General features: G+C 32.4%; 2 protein-coding genes across 6 annotated transcripts in view; one reads left to right on the top strand and one right to left on the bottom strand.

Moving 5' to 3' along the window:
• The window catches only part of LOC140447525 (uncharacterized), a 61,824-nt gene extending 48,450 nt beyond the window's left edge, over window positions 1–13,374 (top strand). For 2 of the 5 annotated variants that reach the window (XM_072540222.1, XM_072540223.1), the window contains exons 8-9: window positions 2,700–2,950; window positions 10,767–13,370. In XM_072540222.1, coding sequence (XP_072396323.1) covers window positions 2,700–2,950; window positions 10,767–12,917 — 2,402 coding nt within the window. In that variant the 3' untranslated portion in view covers window positions 12,918–13,370. Of the gene's footprint in view, window positions 1–2,699; window positions 2,951–10,766 lie in introns of all 5 variants that reach the window. The other 3 variants (XM_072540226.1, XM_072540224.1, XM_072540225.1) reach the window with 3 other exon arrangements.
• LOC140447526 (orexin/Hypocretin receptor type 1-like) overlaps window positions 1–16,400 on the bottom strand; it is a 1,044,614-nt gene that overhangs the window by 452,341 nt on the left and 575,873 nt on the right. The gene's annotated exons all lie outside the window — the stretch shown is intronic.

The raw sequence follows: 16,400 nt of genomic DNA on the forward strand, positions 1-16,400 counted from the left end.
CAATATAAATTAAAATTTCAAATCAAAATTGTTGTTCTAAATCTCCTGATCAAAATATTTCTATCTTTTTTAAAGCAATTAAAAAAAACTTTGTTAATAAAGAAAAACTGACGAATGGTAAAAAAACTTTACTTCTGATGATGAGTTGTCCAAATCCTTGTTCCTTGTAGCCTACACTATCTATTCTTAGCAGTTCCCTAGGTAATTAGCAATCTTACAACAAATTATTGCGAGCCTCTCGTCTTTAATGATCTCCTTCAAATGCACGTATCGTTCAAAAGATGCTAGCCTCTTCTCCTCTCGATAAACTGAATCTCTCGTTCCGGCCTGAACAGTGACTCTTGGAATATATAAGTAGAAAAATATAACTTACCATATTTTACTGGATCAGCTTCCGTCCGATACACTTACTTCAAGAAAACTCACAAACATTCACTTCTAATGCTTACTTCTTCTTCAGTGCCTTATCCGGTCCGGATGTTGTCGATCATCAAGGCTATCATTATTTTGTTGACTGCTCTGCGAAACAGCTCCGCTGAGGTCATCCCAAACCATTGTCGGAGATTTCTGGTTAGTACTGCTTACTAACACTTGGGAACCACCAGAGAACAACGACTGTTCGCCTTGCACCCTTGTAAAACAACTGATTATCTTTTTTCCCTCAAAAATCTAGCTAAACTCTCATTCTAACATACCTATTCCACTTTTTTCAATCTCCTCCAATCAAAGCTCGTCATACATATCCCCATATCTTTATTAAGATAACAAACAACAATTTTACCTACAATTATAAATTTCCTAAAAACTAAAAACATGCTAATCGGTTTCTACAAATTCTTAAGAACTAACGGAAAAATATAATTTCTAAATATTCTATTCTATTGTCTTATTCACTTTACAAGTCCATTTGGAAAACCCGCTCGCATTGTTCATGAGTTCACTTAAGCTCACTCACGTCACTCGAATATATTTTACAAAGAAAATAATTTATGCATATCTTAAATTTTGTTTACTACAGGTCATCCAGGATAATGGATTTTCATTTCTTCGAAATATCTTTTGACGTGACAACGTCTTAAATTAGGTTGTGGCACGGAGTCACTCATGAAAAAGTGTAACGCCCGCTCACGTCTGTTACGATGAGTCACCGAACGAGAGAGAGGCCCGCCGGACCGGCGAATGCCTTGCGTCTCTCTCCCACTCAAACATGATCGGTCCGCTGCGCGCGCAGCACTAGAGAATTAGGCGCGTTGGAAATTAGTTAAGTTTAAGTTTACATGTACAATGTTTTAGTAAACAAAATATATTTCTATAGTTAAAATTTGTGCAATTCTTATTTTCATCCAATTCCTTGTTCCTATTGTGCAATTTAATAATATTCATATCAATAAATATTCTACCGCGAAAAAGACGTTGTCACGTAAAATCTTCGCCCGTAAAACCGACTTTACAGGCAACCGATTTTTTTATAGTTTATTAGTTGAATTACTTAATTTTACATAGCATAAATATATAAATATATATATATATATATATATATATATATATATATATATATATATATATATATATATATATATAAGAGTAAGAGAAAAGAAGTACTTGTGACTCGTTTGGAAAAAATATATAAATGTTTTGGATGGGTTGGAGTCAATAAAAGGGGCTATTGGTTAACTTTTTATTATCTCGAGCTTTCAATTGTGTTTACAATTATTATCAAGAGCTGCTAAAAAAGACAAAATATCTTACAAAGTTGAACTAGAAAGAAAACAATTTTTGTTAACTTTTGTTCCGGTTAAACCGGTTTTTATTTTTAAAGTAAGAACCGGTTATTAGGTTTGTACCGTGATTAGGATTAGGTTAGGTATTATTTTGAATCCCAATCATAATTATTATTCTCAAGTAATTATTCCAAACAAAACTATAATTTAAATTTTATTTTATTTTATAAATACAGAAGCAAACTGAAAGTGCAAACTTGTAACCAATTGGATTAAAAAAAAACCGAAAACCGGTTTTGGGAAAAGCCGATTTTTTTGGCCAGTTATAACCGCCATTTTAAACCGTAACAGAAAAAAAAACCGGTATAACCGAAAACCGGTGTTTTGTCAAAAATCGGCATCCCTACTACTGAGGAACATCAACGGGCAGAACAGGCGGATTCCTTATCAATAAGTAATGGAATCGAAGAGAAATAGAAATAACTAATATCTCCGATAGAGTCTTAACCTTATAACTATCAAAGAAATAAATTATACAAATTATACAAATATACACATTAAAAATTACTCACACTCACGAAGAAAGAGAGGAACTTTACAATAACATAAATCAAGCTTTAAATAACAATAACATTTTAAATATTTAATTGGTAACTTTGTTGCAAAAAGGAAGAAGAGAAACGGCATGGAACAAGTCATAGAAATGTATAGAGTTGGTGAGAAAAATGAAAGGGGAGAAAGAAAGATTCAGTTTGCATACTAGCAAAAGATGCCTGTTGTCTTTACGTTGGCTCATGGCCTAAATTTTTGGAAACTTGTATCGTATAGTCTTTTGCAGTCTCGGTGAATATCTGTGTCAGTTAACTGAGACGTTAAGATACACGAATCTAAATAAAAAAAGTGTAGGTAGTAATTCTACTCTACTTGTTATTTCTACTGTCTCTTTTATATTTTATATGACACTTTTTCAAATTCTAGAGTCACTTTCTACTGAAGAATCAAAAAAACCCACATCACAAAATACTGCAAAGATTGATACAATCATTAAAAAGAAAATTATGGTGCCCGATGTCGATAGAGATCTAGTAGGACCAAGCACTAAAAAAATTGCAAGTAGTATGGAGGATAACCAAACCAGTGAAAAGATCATAATTAAAAAGATATTGGAAAAAGCCATAATTTTTTTTAAACAAAAGCATGGGCCAGTGAATGATGTTTTCGATTTAAAGGTAATTAATATAATAATAATAATAATAGTTCTATAAATTTTTTAGGACATAAATATTACCTCAAATTATTTTTAAGCAAATTAAATCTTTTTCTTAAGGTGCCCTATCTAACTAGTTGATGTTGGCGACAATTCTGGCATACTCCTCTCAGTCTTGTGTAGCTCTAAAGAGTGCATGGACATTGAGGTTTGTCCAATCCCTTTTGTTTTTAAACCATGAGTATTCTGTCTTCCGATGCCACGTTTTCCTTCTATCTTCCCTTCCATAATAAGCTTTAAGAACTGGTACTTGGAATTTCGAAATATATGACCCAGATAAGCAGTTTTTCTTCTTTTTATTATTAGCAGCATGTTTCGTTCTCTGCCCATTCGATTTAATACTTTGACATTTGTTGTGTGATCTGTCCAGGAAATTTTAAGTATTTTAAATACCCACGTTTCAAAGGCCTCCAATCGGTTCATCACATTGGCCTTTATGGTCCAGGTTTCTACACCATATAGCAGTGTGGAGTAAATGTAACATTTTACAAAGCGATATCGAAGCGGGAAGTTAAGGCTGCTGTTGCTTAGCAAGGTTCTCATATTAGTCAATGCTGTTTTGGCTTGCTCAAATCTGCTACCTATCTCTGTGTCTGTATCTAGATCTTTAGTTATCCAACTACCGAAAACTGAACCTGGGGACCTTTTGGATGTTCTTATTGTTTACTCTTATATTTAATTGCATATTTAGTGTTCTGCTAACCACCATTACCTTCGTCTTGTCTATATAATCTTCAAGCCAAGTCGTTCTCTTTCAGTGTTTATTCTATCTATTAGTCGTTGTAGCGCTTTTTGGGTATCAGCTATTATGACTATATCATCAGCATAGCGAAGATTACTAATAGTCTGTCCGTTGATTTTGATTCCATCTTCAGTGTCACTTAAGGCTCTATCGCAAATCGTTTCAGAGTTAAGATTAAAAAGGAGGGGTGACAGAATACAACCCTGTCGTACATCTTTTTCGATTAAGAAATATGATGTAGATTCCAGTTCTACTCTCACAGATGCCACTTGATTCATATAAAGTTTCTTTATGATTTTAAGGTCATTCTCATCTATCGAACGTTCCTGAAGTAATCTTATTAATTCTTAACGATTAACACAATTGAACGCTTTCTGGTAACCAAAAAGCATAGGAAGACATCTTTTTGCTAATCTCTGCATTTCTGAAGTAGGACAGTTAAGCTATAAGGTGCTTATCTTGTGCCAAATACTTGTCTAAAACCGAACTATGTGGGGCTAATCTCTCTTTCACATCTGTTATATATTATTGGGTGAATTATCTATAAGGAGAGTTTTAGGACCTGGCTCAATAAGCTGATCATTCGGAATTGGTCGCAACTATTAGCGTTTGGCTTTTTCGGGGTTGGTATAAAGGTTGATTGAAGCCAACCCTGTGGTATTTGACCGGACCCATAAATGTCATTAAAAAGATCTACCAAGGCATCTATATTGTTTTCACCCAACATTGTTAAAACGTCTATGTATATGTCGTCTGAGCCTGGTGCTTTTCTCCATTTGCTCTGTTTGATTGCACTTACAACTTCTGATATTAATATTTTGGGGGAGGGTTCACTTTTATATTTACTTTCAGAGTTTCTTCTAGTGTTGTCTGAGTATAGTTGTTGTGTGTAGTTTCTTCAATGTTGAAGTAGATCCTTGGGATCAGTAATAAATTGATTGTCCTTTAAATTAAATACTTTACTGTATTGGCTGACTATTAGCTAATAAAAACTGAATTAAGATAACTTTTAAAGAGATCGGAATCATATATTTAAAAAAAACTTAATTTGACCACCCTGTATAAGCAGTTTGTTATCCAAGGTTATTTTAATGTTTCAACCAATCAACCAGTATATATTTCAAAATTTAATGCCCAGTTATTTTAACTTGGCAAATATGTGCTTCTGCCAGGATAGTCGTCTATCAAGATGAATACCTAAGTATTTTGTGTCGTTTACCTTAATAGCTTGCCTTTGTGCTCACCATAATTTGGAGGGCTCAGAAGCCAATCAGTGTAGTCACTAAATATAAAAACTGAGATAATTGACTTTTTTTTCAACACTTGTAATAAAGTGCTAATATTAATTTGTATTAAAAGGTGATATAATGATAAACTTAAATATAAGAAAAGTTAATAAAAATAAAAAACTGTTTTCTTTTTTGATACATTTAAAGAAGGAAAAATGACTTATTCTACTGTGTCTACTGAAATAAAAAATAAAATAACGGTAAAGCAGTTAGTCTATGTAATTATTATTATTAGACTCGAGTTGGATGATCACTGAAGTTAAAGCTCCAGGTTTAGCCCTTTATATTACTGGCAAATCTTTAAATAGTGCGGTGAATGTAAGGAAGCTCAAACATGTGTTTCTTTTTCAAATTTTTGTTGAGTTGATCCTGAATGATATTAAAGAAATTAGGTGGTCTTCCCCTTTCCGAAATTTTTTGCAATGTTGATCTCGGAAAATGGAAAATCTTCTTGAAGTGTTTCTTTATGGAAAATAGATTCCGGATTTATTTTGGAATATCTGAGCAATTTTTGTTCAATCAGTTAACTTGTCCCTCTGTATTATCGATTTTTCTATTAATGATGTTGTTCTCCAACATTATTGTAGAAAAAATCTTCACGTTTCATTTAAATTATTTGAAATGGATGAGTCTTCTCAGCAGTGGAAACTAAATTGATCCAATCTTCAGGACCATAAGTAAACTCTTTGTTCTTTGTCTTTGACGCAATAACTCCAAAATCTACATCATTCGGGGTAGCTATGACTTGAGGTGAGAAATTTATGGTCGATTGAAGTAGCGTTCATTTCAGGGTCTTGTACGAGTTTGAGTAGTGATAAACTTAGTTTAATATTCCGGTTCTAGCCTGTACAACAGTCCGAATATAAAATGATATTACTACAATTTCCTTCATTCATTTTTAAATGTTTTGTCAGGCAGGAGGCAACTTCTTGTGAACCTCGAGATCCCTCTGTTTCGTCCCACATAAACATCTATCCCTTGTCGTGGTTGAAACTATGAATTCCCAAATTGTAAACATATTAGTTCACCTTATAATAAGCAAGAGACGTGCTTAGTTTGGGAAAAGACAAAGCTTTTTGTAGATTTAATGTAAGAACATAAATTTTTCACCAGCTAAATTTTTACCTTTGTTAAGCGAATCTCTTGCTAGTTTTGCCTTTCTGAAGTGAATTTCTTTATCGGTTTTTGCTTTCTGTATATCTTTATCGTCCCAAATCTGAAGGTATTTTGCAAAGAATCGCATAACTTATAGGTATCTTTAGATGGAGGTTTGAAGTAATGATTAAAATTTGACGAGAAAACATGATGGTACATTTTTTCTTTGAGTGGTTCTAAACCTTCTTGTTCGCATTTCTCTTGACAAACTTGATACATCTTTCTAATATTTAAATCCGGATTTAAATATTTTCTATCTGGAGCATCACAAAGTGTGGAATGGCTCTTATAGCAAGGAAATGACTTGATATGTTCCTTGACTTTTGTGACATCAATTTTATTGGTTGGTTCTTTGTGACCTATTTTCTCTATGCAAGAAGCTTGCCCCGTACTAGAAGACAGTTTATAGATACGCCTCTCACTCACTTGAAAGGTATCTTTAAAAATTTGTTACACACACGAATGGACATGACTGTAGTAGTTAAGTAATATTTTGTTGATTTTAATTTTGGCGCTCTTGTATTCCTGCTTTGTATGGTCAGCTAATTTATAAAATGAGTCAAAAATAAGTTGTCGTTCTTCGAGTGTTATATTGGAAAACCAAAGTCATCTACATTTACAATCAACATATTGAAACGATTTACCAGGCATATTCGTCCGATTTCTGTTCACATAAGCTTTTTCACTATACCGTCGAACTGCGTTGACTGCCCGTGTCCATTCTGTTGGATTCCTTTTGCACTTTCTCCCTTTTTTCGGTGATTCTACCGTAACGCACCCTACATTTTCAACCGCATTATTTTCTGCCCTAAGATCATCTGCAAATAAATTGGAAACATCTGAAAGAAATTTCAGTGGTCAAAGTGTGTAAGTCAAAATTTTTTTTTCTTTGAATATGGTATAATTTCAGTCACAATAATATGTTTTGTGTTTATCTTTAGTATTTATTACTATAACATTAAATCTATTGTTAACAAAAAAAGCATCTAACATATTTTCGTAAGAAATTAATTTCAACTTTTTAGGTTAAAAGTTACTTACTTGAATTGGATAAATTATTTTTACTGTTAGGCACGTATTCTGATTCACTATCCGAGTAAGGATTATTTTCTTCTATTTTTAATAGTAAATCAACTGTATTTTCACTAATCATAACCGATAAAAGGGTGAAATAAAATTCAAATCACACTGTTACACAAGATGACTTATACTAAATGACTTTCAAACATTTTTCAGTTTATTTTTGACGCTAAGTAAAGTGCTGTCATCTGTTGGTTTTCCGGTAAAGTATTGCCTTATGCGTTTTGTCTGTAGAAAGTTTTAACTGCAAGAACGAATCTTCAATACGTAACTGAATTTTTAGTAAAAAATGACACACTGATTGCCTTCTGAGCCCTCCATTTAAAACTGAAAAAAATGCAAAACGACAATTTTCAAGGCTCAAAAAAACAAGTAAAACATATTATTTTTGAAATTATCAAATGTCTTAATTCAAGTTTAAGGCTTTTTCTATTAGTTGCCGATGAAAATTCTGGGCTTAATTTATGTTTGGGCTTATGTTTTAAAACATTGTTTTTAATTATTACTGAAGCAAATTTAACAGGGAGGGCGTTCATTTGTACAATGAGAATTCAAATCAGCAAAGTTTGTGCCACAGAACTTGTTTCTCTTTTTTATAGACGCTGCAGCCCGAGCGCTCGTCCTGTCATAAGCGCTTCATTAGCAAGCAAAAAAATCGGTTGCCTGTAAAGTCGGTTTTACGGGCAAAGATTTTACGTGACAACGTCTTTTTCTCGGTAGAATATTTATTGATATGAATATTATTAAATTGCACAATAGGAACAAGGAATTGAATGAAAATAAGAATTGCACAAATTTTAACTATAGAAATATATTTTGTTTACTAAAACATTGTACATGTAAACTTAAACTTAACTAATTTCGGACCGATCATGTTTGAGTGGGAGAGAGACGCAAGGCATTCGCCGATCCGGCGGGCCTCTCTCTCGTTCGGTGACTCATCGTAACAGACGTGAGCGGGCGTTACACTTTTTCATGAGTGACTCCGAGCCACAACCTAATTTAAGACGTTGTCACGTCAAAACAATGTTCTAAAATAAAATAAGCCCAAAATACTACTGGTATTTAGCTCCTTGCTGAATTTTAAAATAACATTTTTTAATTGTGTTTTTGAGCCTTAAAAATCTCAATTTTGCGTTTTTCTTTTCAGTTTTAAATTGTTTACAACTCGAAATCGATCGTTTTTGAAAACGTTTTTCAGAAAAATTACAGGAGACCCATTTTGTTCAAAATGACTTAAAAAATAGAAAAAAAATTTTTGTAGTGGCCGAAAAAACTGATTGTTATGATTTGTTTAAAAAAAATTGTTTAAAAAAATTTGTCGCCTGGGCGATCTCTTGAACCGTATTTTGGTGCATCTCATGAAACTGATTATACAAAAAAAATCTCATGAGAATATTTTTCGGAACGAACCCGAGCTTTTCGCCTTGTCTATTAAAAATTAGTAAACAAACTAGTTTTATAAATAATACACTGGCCGCAAAAGAAAGAGACCACCCAATAAATTTCCAAAAATTAAAATCCGTTGGAAGTTTTATGCACTTTTTCATGCTGTATACTTATTATCTTTAATTTTTTTATCAACAAAAAATGACCATTACCGCTTGATTCCTTAGCATAATTTATTTAATTTAATTAGAAGGCTAATATCGAAACGAATTGGAAACAATAGAAATTACTAGTGAATTTAAACAAAATTGTCTAATATCGGGTATTATGCCCTAAAACATCAATAATCGTTTGTGTATGATTTGAAAGGAAAAGGGACAAATTTTGAATAAAAACTTGAGCAATACGTCCATACTTTTCACAAAGCACGTTTTGAAGTTCTGAAAGTCTTTCTGGCTGGTCTGCTTGACTTCTAACCCTACAATGAAGTTCGTCCCAAACATATTCGGTGATATACAGATCAGGGCTGCAGGCTGACCATTCTGGAATATTAATTCCTACTGCCCCCAAGTAATTTGTCACGATTCATGAAGTATGCAGCCGTGCATTACCATGCATAAAGACGAAATTGTGTCCCATAAATGGACCAAATGGAACTACTGCTACTGCCAAAACATCCTCTATATATCGGTGAGCATTCAGGACGCCATTGATGAAAATAAGTTTAATTCTAGCTTTAAATAAGATTCAAGCCCAAACCAGGACATCACCACCGCCAAATTTTCTTCTCTATGACATACAAGCTTGGCATATTTTTTATTTATTCGTCTTCAAATCCCCTCTTGGCCATTGCCAGACTTTAAAGAGAACCGCGATCCATCAGTTAAAAGAATTCGGCTCCAATCTTGTCTATCCTAGTGTTGATGTTGTCAAGCAAAAAATAATCAATTCCTATAGTGTCTGGGTTGTACATCCAAATGGTTTCTTGCAGAAATTGCAGTGGAATGACGATTTCTTAAAAGTTCCATTACAATAAATCGATCATTTCTTTGCGAGGTAACTCTTCTACGACCGAAACCAGGTCGATGTGAGTATGTACCAGTCTCTATAAAGCGATGGAAAGCTCTCCGTACTGTAGTTCTCAGAATTCCTAAACTTTCGGATAAATAATTTTGACATCTTCTGTCTGGTAACAATGCAGTTATTCGAGTAACATTTACTGGAGAAAGCATCATATCTTAAATATTCACTTAGTTGACATTTACGATTAAAAATCAAAATTACTGTTTAGTTAAATGTTTTTAAGTTAGAAGATAAACAGCGACTACAGAAAACCACATACGTCACAACTGTCAAAAACAAGCATACCATAGAAGCATACATGATCGCAGTAAATATTTAAACTAAGCCGCAATATGAAACAGTGCATAAAACTTTCAAAGAATTTTTATTTTCAGAAATATATAGGGTGGCCACTTTTTTTACCGTCCATTGTAATATTTTAATAATTGTCTTCATTTACAAAGGGCACATATATTTGTTCACACAAGCCTTTAAATCACAACCACATAGAGTTATGTTGTTTGTTTTTTACAATGACATGATTTAGTGTGGCAGGTTTTTTTATTGCATTATATTGTATTTGTAATATTGTATATACATAATATATATACATATATATATTTACATAAGGTGTAAATTAGTTTTATTGTAAAAAATAGTTTCAATTTAAAGTGGCAAAATAAAAGATTAAAGAAATGGATATTTTTTAAATTTAGATATCTGTCTAAAGCAAGAATACAATGAAGAAGACAGAAAAAATTTGATTTCACGTTCAAAGCGTCTATATATCTATTGATACGTATTTCGACTTAATAAGTCTCATCAGAATAGTTATTCATAGCCGTTCTTAACGTGAAAAATAATCTTCTCTGTCTTATAAAGAAGGAACAATAACATGGCTTCGTTATGGACGCCTGTTATGGACGCTTCGAAACTATCTTACCAAGAATACAATGTTCTTATCGGATGGACTGTGGGTTCCTGGACTACAACTCGGTTATTAATGTTATTAATTATCCTAATATTGTAATGTCATAAGTATAATATAAGTGTTTTTTTAGGTGCAATCAACTGGAGGTGTTATGGTATTACCAAAACAATTTCTAAACAGCCAAGCATGTGGTAATTGTTTGAAATACCTTTCAGTTGGACCAGTAACAATATCTAACACACGTCCATTTATTGTATGCGGTCGAGAAGAATGCGCAGATTATAAAAAAAGCATAAAGTATTTCCCACTGCCATCTTTTTATAACAAAATTGCTAAAAACTATCTTTTTAACTGTGTTAATCATTATGAAGGTTGTACAGAGATTTTTTCTTTTTCCAACAATGTAGAAGAACATGAATCTTTATGTACATTTAAAAAACTATACAAATGTTCATCCTGTTCCATTCAGGGGAACGCTTGTCAATTAATTCAACACTATAAACAAAATCATCCTAATAGTTTGGCTTATGAAGGAGTATTTCAGTTGAAAACAAATAAAATTTTATTTTATACAGATCAACAACTCGTGTCAATATCAATTTCTTTACTAAATGATACTTTAAAGATATCATGCAAGCAACTTAATAGATGTTATGTAGTAACCAAGTATAAAATTATAATATTTCATCCTAGTTCCGATATTGAGTTTGTCTCGAAACTTATTGATATAAAAACACAATCCTATTCAATAGATTTACGTGACTTGCCAGAGTCATTTTCTACATCTATACTTTTTGGAGCAATTAAACTTTATTGTCAAGATCAGGCGAAAGAACCTTTTGCTATTGTACAAAAACCAATAGATGACTTACATACAACACTTCTTAAGACGATTATGGACTTATATCTGAAGTCAGAAATTATATGTTGCCATTGCCAGAATATTATCGGGTTAAAGACACGTGTGTTATTTTGTCCACAAAGTCACGTAAGCTGCACTGATTGTATAGAAGATTATTGTACTATTTGTGAAACTTATTGCGATTGGCTGGATATGGAAAACTTGCTTAGAGATTTTAAATTGACGTGCGATTGGAAAAAATGTAATAAGCAAATAAAATGCTTGGACTTTCCTATACACAAACAAATCTGTTGTAAAAGAGAATACACTTGTCCCGAACTGGGATGTGATTTTAAAGGAACCAGAAAAGAACTTACATACCATTGGCATTCTGCTATTCCATTAATATTTGGTTCAAAAGTAATCATTGAGTCACGCCAAAGTTTATACTGGATGACAGATAATTTGTTTGAATTGTTGTTAATACAATTTAAGACTGTTGGAAAAGACACTATTTTGGAAGTTGATGAAAAGTTTACTTGTTTTCAAAACAATTATAAGCTAGAGATAATGCGCAAAAAAGAAAATCATTACCAAAAATTTGTGACACTTGCACAAAAAGGCTCAACTAAAACGTATATATCTACTCTTCCAACAAATTATACATATAAACTTGTTGTTAAGTTGGATAATCCTGGAATTATAGAAGATGTAACAGAAAATACTGTATCCATACAGAAAGAAACAGCAGAATCCATTTTAAAACGTCTTCTTAACGTATTTATGAAAATCAAATTTAAATGTTCAAATTGCAGCACCCTTATAAATGAGAAGCCTCACATTTTTATTTGTGAGTACAGTCATATATTCTGCAGTAACTGCTTAGGATTTTGTGTTCGATGTACAAGTGCTAAAGTAATATTCACGCCCCTTGAAACACTACTACAAAATATAAAGTTATCATGCGATTGGCCTGACTGTACAGAAACAACAGATTGTTGGAATTTTCTTTTACACAAACAGGTATGTTCAAACAGATTGTATACATATCCTACTTTAATTAAAGGAATGGATCATTTTTACGATACCAAAGAAAAACTTCAAGAAAAATGGCCCACAAACGGGATACAATTATCATGTGGTAAAGAGTTTGATTTTAAAATAAACTCAGCAGGGAGCACACTGGCATTCTGGTTAACTTCCTACGTTAATGAATTGTTATTGGTATTTCTTTATTTTGACAAAAAATTCTGTTTGGAAGTAAAAGAAAGTTTGGCAATCTTTACTAATAATTACAAAATAAAATTGTACGAATATAATGAAATTAGAACACGGTATGAAGAAATCGAAGAACTAACCCAGAGAGGAAACATAAAAATTTCATTAAAGGGTCTAAAAGTTTTTGCAAAATATAGATTAACGATTGTCAGAGTTTATTAGAAATTCGTATCAGAATGTAAATTCCTTTACTTCTGTTTGTCTATATGGGAAAGAGTGGGGCAAAATGGTCCCTGTAACATTTTTTTATGCTAAAAATAACAAAAAGGAAACAATTAAGTAAAATTTAATCAAAAAATAAAGAGCAGAAGATATTTCTGTGCAAAAATTATATTTATACAGGGTGTTTCAAAAAAAGGTAACCCCGTCTCTAGGGTAGGTAAAAAAGTGAAAAATAATTGGGGTTTGCTTAGTAAAAAATTTTTGTAACGCCCTCCGTTTTCAAGATACAGGGCGTTGAAGAAAAAAAATTTTACGCATTTTTTTACGATTTTGCCGAAACTACTATCAACCTTGTAATAAAATTTTACACGAATATGTTTTGGAAGCTGATACATCCCATGAATTTGTTTTTATATCTGATTCTCATCGAGGGCGCTAGTTACACGGATCGTATTAAGTATTAGTCAATATAACTTTTTTAAGAGTATAATTATTAATCAAAATTTCAAGTAAACTTAAACATCATTCAATTTTACACAAAAAAGGTACTCTTGGTAAAACTCGATACTGTGTACCGTTTTCGATATATTTTGTTTTGAAAATTATGAAGTAATAATTGATGCTGGTATAAAATACTTAGTAATTAAACAAAACTCACAAGAAGAAAATTAAATTAATGACTAAGAACATAAAATAAAATTCAATTACAATAAGTGTTCAAAATGCCCTCCGTTTTCGCGAATACACAAGTCTATTCTTTTTTCTAAAGATTCCATTAACCTTCTAAACGGTAGGGGATCAGCTATGATGTCATTAAATTGACGTTGAATTCTTTCTTCAAATTCTTGGCGTGAATTTACCTCTGTAGCATAGACTTTTTCCTTAATATACGACCAAACTGCATAGTCCAAAGGGTTAAAATCGCATGACCGAGGAGTCCAATAAATCGGACTTCTGCATCTCTACCAATCCATCGATTCGGAAAATGATTACTCAACCAATTACGACACCTTCTATCAAAGTGTGGTGGAGCTCCATCGTGTATAAAAAATAAAGATCTTTGCTCGTTTAGCGTTAAATCTTCTAATATCTAGAATAAGGAATTGTTTAAAAAATCAAGATACATATCACCATTTAAATTTCCAGGTAAAATATGATTACCTATTAATTTGTTACCTAAAGTTGCTGCCCAAACATTAACTTTAAATGAGTGTTGGTAAGTTGATACCTTTTTGACTCGTGGATTCTCATCACACCAGTAGTGTGCATTATGGGAGTTAAACATACCTTGTCGCGTAAAGGTGGCCTCGGCCGTAAAAAGAATGCATTTAAAAAAATTTATATTGTGGGCTGTCCTTTGTTGCAATGTTTCACAAAAATCCACTCTAACCGGTAGATCATCTGTCAAGAGCTCTTGGACTTTCCTGTAATGATAAGGATGTAATTGCTGTTCTATCAGTATCCGCCAAGTACTTGTAGAAGAAGTATTTGTTTGTCTTGCTATATTCCTTACGCTAACTGTTGGATCTTGATCAAGTAAATTTAAAATATTATTTTCTTTATTAATTGTTCTTGTTGTTCATGGTCTACCAGAATTTATTTTATTTGGTCTCACATTCCCAGTTTCTCGACAACGTCGTTCAACGGCTCTAAATGTTTTTTTACTTGGTAAGTTTCTTCTAGAAAACTTTTCTGCATAACGTGTCACAGCTGCACTAGAACATCCTAAACATTCGCCTAATGTTAATAAAATGTCAGTGTATTCAACATCTGAGTACATTTTGATTTGATTTTACAAATAACAAGGTTTCAAAACTCTAATTATTGTTGATTTATCGTCATAACAATCAATAAATGTCAGATTTCCATGGCACACTTGGAGAAAGTAGAGGTATACCTATTAAAACTTTATCATTACTACCAGCATCAATTATTACTTCATAAGTTTCAAATTAAAATATTCCGAAAACGGTACACATTTTCGAGTTTTACCAAGAGTACCTTTTTTGTGTAAAATTGAATGATGTTTAAGTTTACTTAAAATTTTGATTAATAATTATACTCTTAAAAAAGTTATATTGACTAATACTTAGTACGATCCGTGTAACTAGCGCCCTCTATGAGAAGATATAAAAACAAATTCATGGGATGTATCAGCTTCCAAAACATATTCGTATAGAATTTCATTACAATGTTGCCAGTAAATTCGGCAAAATTGCAAAAAATGCGTAAAACTTTTTTTCCTTCAACGCCCTGTATCTTGAAAACGGATGGCGTTACAAAAATTTTTTAACAAACAAACCCCAATTATTTTTCAGTTTTTTACCTACCCCATAGACGGGGTTGCCTTTTTTTGAAACACCCTGTATATACAATTACAAGAAAAATATCATTATTTTTAAAATGCTCTAAAGGTACCATTTTGCATCATGGCTAGGGTAAAATGACCCCTACAGTTCTTTTGTACAGAAAAAGTAATAAAACATTTCTAGTTAGAAAATCGCAAGTGTACATACAAATTCTGCTTTCCAGTTACACGCGCATAGAATAGGTGGCACTATTTATTGCACAAAGTACACTTAATCCAAACCTCCTTCGCCTGCGATGTACTAAAGAATTTCGAGCAAAATATGCAGCCAACGTCGGCGTCGTCTCCATCATCATTAAATGTTTTATTTTCTTTCTTTTTTTTTATGTTTGTAGTTGACTTTGGTGTTTTGTTTTTCTTTTACCATAGGATAAATTGGTGTGAAGGTAAAAACCTTGTTTATTTGATCAAGTTATTCTTTACGAAGGTCCTGAACTCGTTGTCAAGGAGGTGTCTGAGGTAGTAGAGCTATAGCATAATGGAGTTACACAAGTATCTTTTTATGCAAGCTGATGGAATTTCATTCCATTTAACACCATCTTTCTGTTCCAAAATTAGTATTAAATTACCAATTACAGAGCTACATTGAATTACTCATGCCAAAAACAGATCACTTGAGAAAGGCACTATGTCGAAACAGCTGCAGTGATAAGATTTTATAATAAATTTTGTGGAAGTTTTGAAAACAAAGTTTTCAGTGTTTTATTGTTACATAAAATGAATTTCCATCAAGTAACGGTCGAATCCATCAATTAATTACAGAGCTTGTAATGTCAACTTTATTGTTTGAAACAACTACTTCCGGATTTGAAGCTGCAGTGGATACAGTTGTATTTTCTGATAATCCCCCCGGACTGTTTCCAAAAAGGTGATATCATCCGAAGATCGTCCATTTACTTTTCATTCCTCTCACTCGTCTGGTAAAGATGTATAACGATTTTTTCTGTTCCTTATAAGTAAAGAACTTGGAAGCGAAAAGGTATCTTTTTTTTATTTTTCTTTTCCTTATAGGTAAAGAACTTGGAAGCAAAGAAGTATCTCTTTGTGGAGAAGTAGTTCTTAGTTCATAAATAGGATCAACTGGTTCATTTTTCAGTATAAGTCAATAAGTTATA

This window comes from Diabrotica undecimpunctata, chromosome 8 (genome assembly GCF_040954645.1).
Source record: "Diabrotica undecimpunctata isolate CICGRU chromosome 8, icDiaUnde3, whole genome shotgun sequence".
Lineage (NCBI taxonomy): Eukaryota > Metazoa > Arthropoda > Insecta > Coleoptera > Chrysomelidae > Diabrotica > Diabrotica undecimpunctata.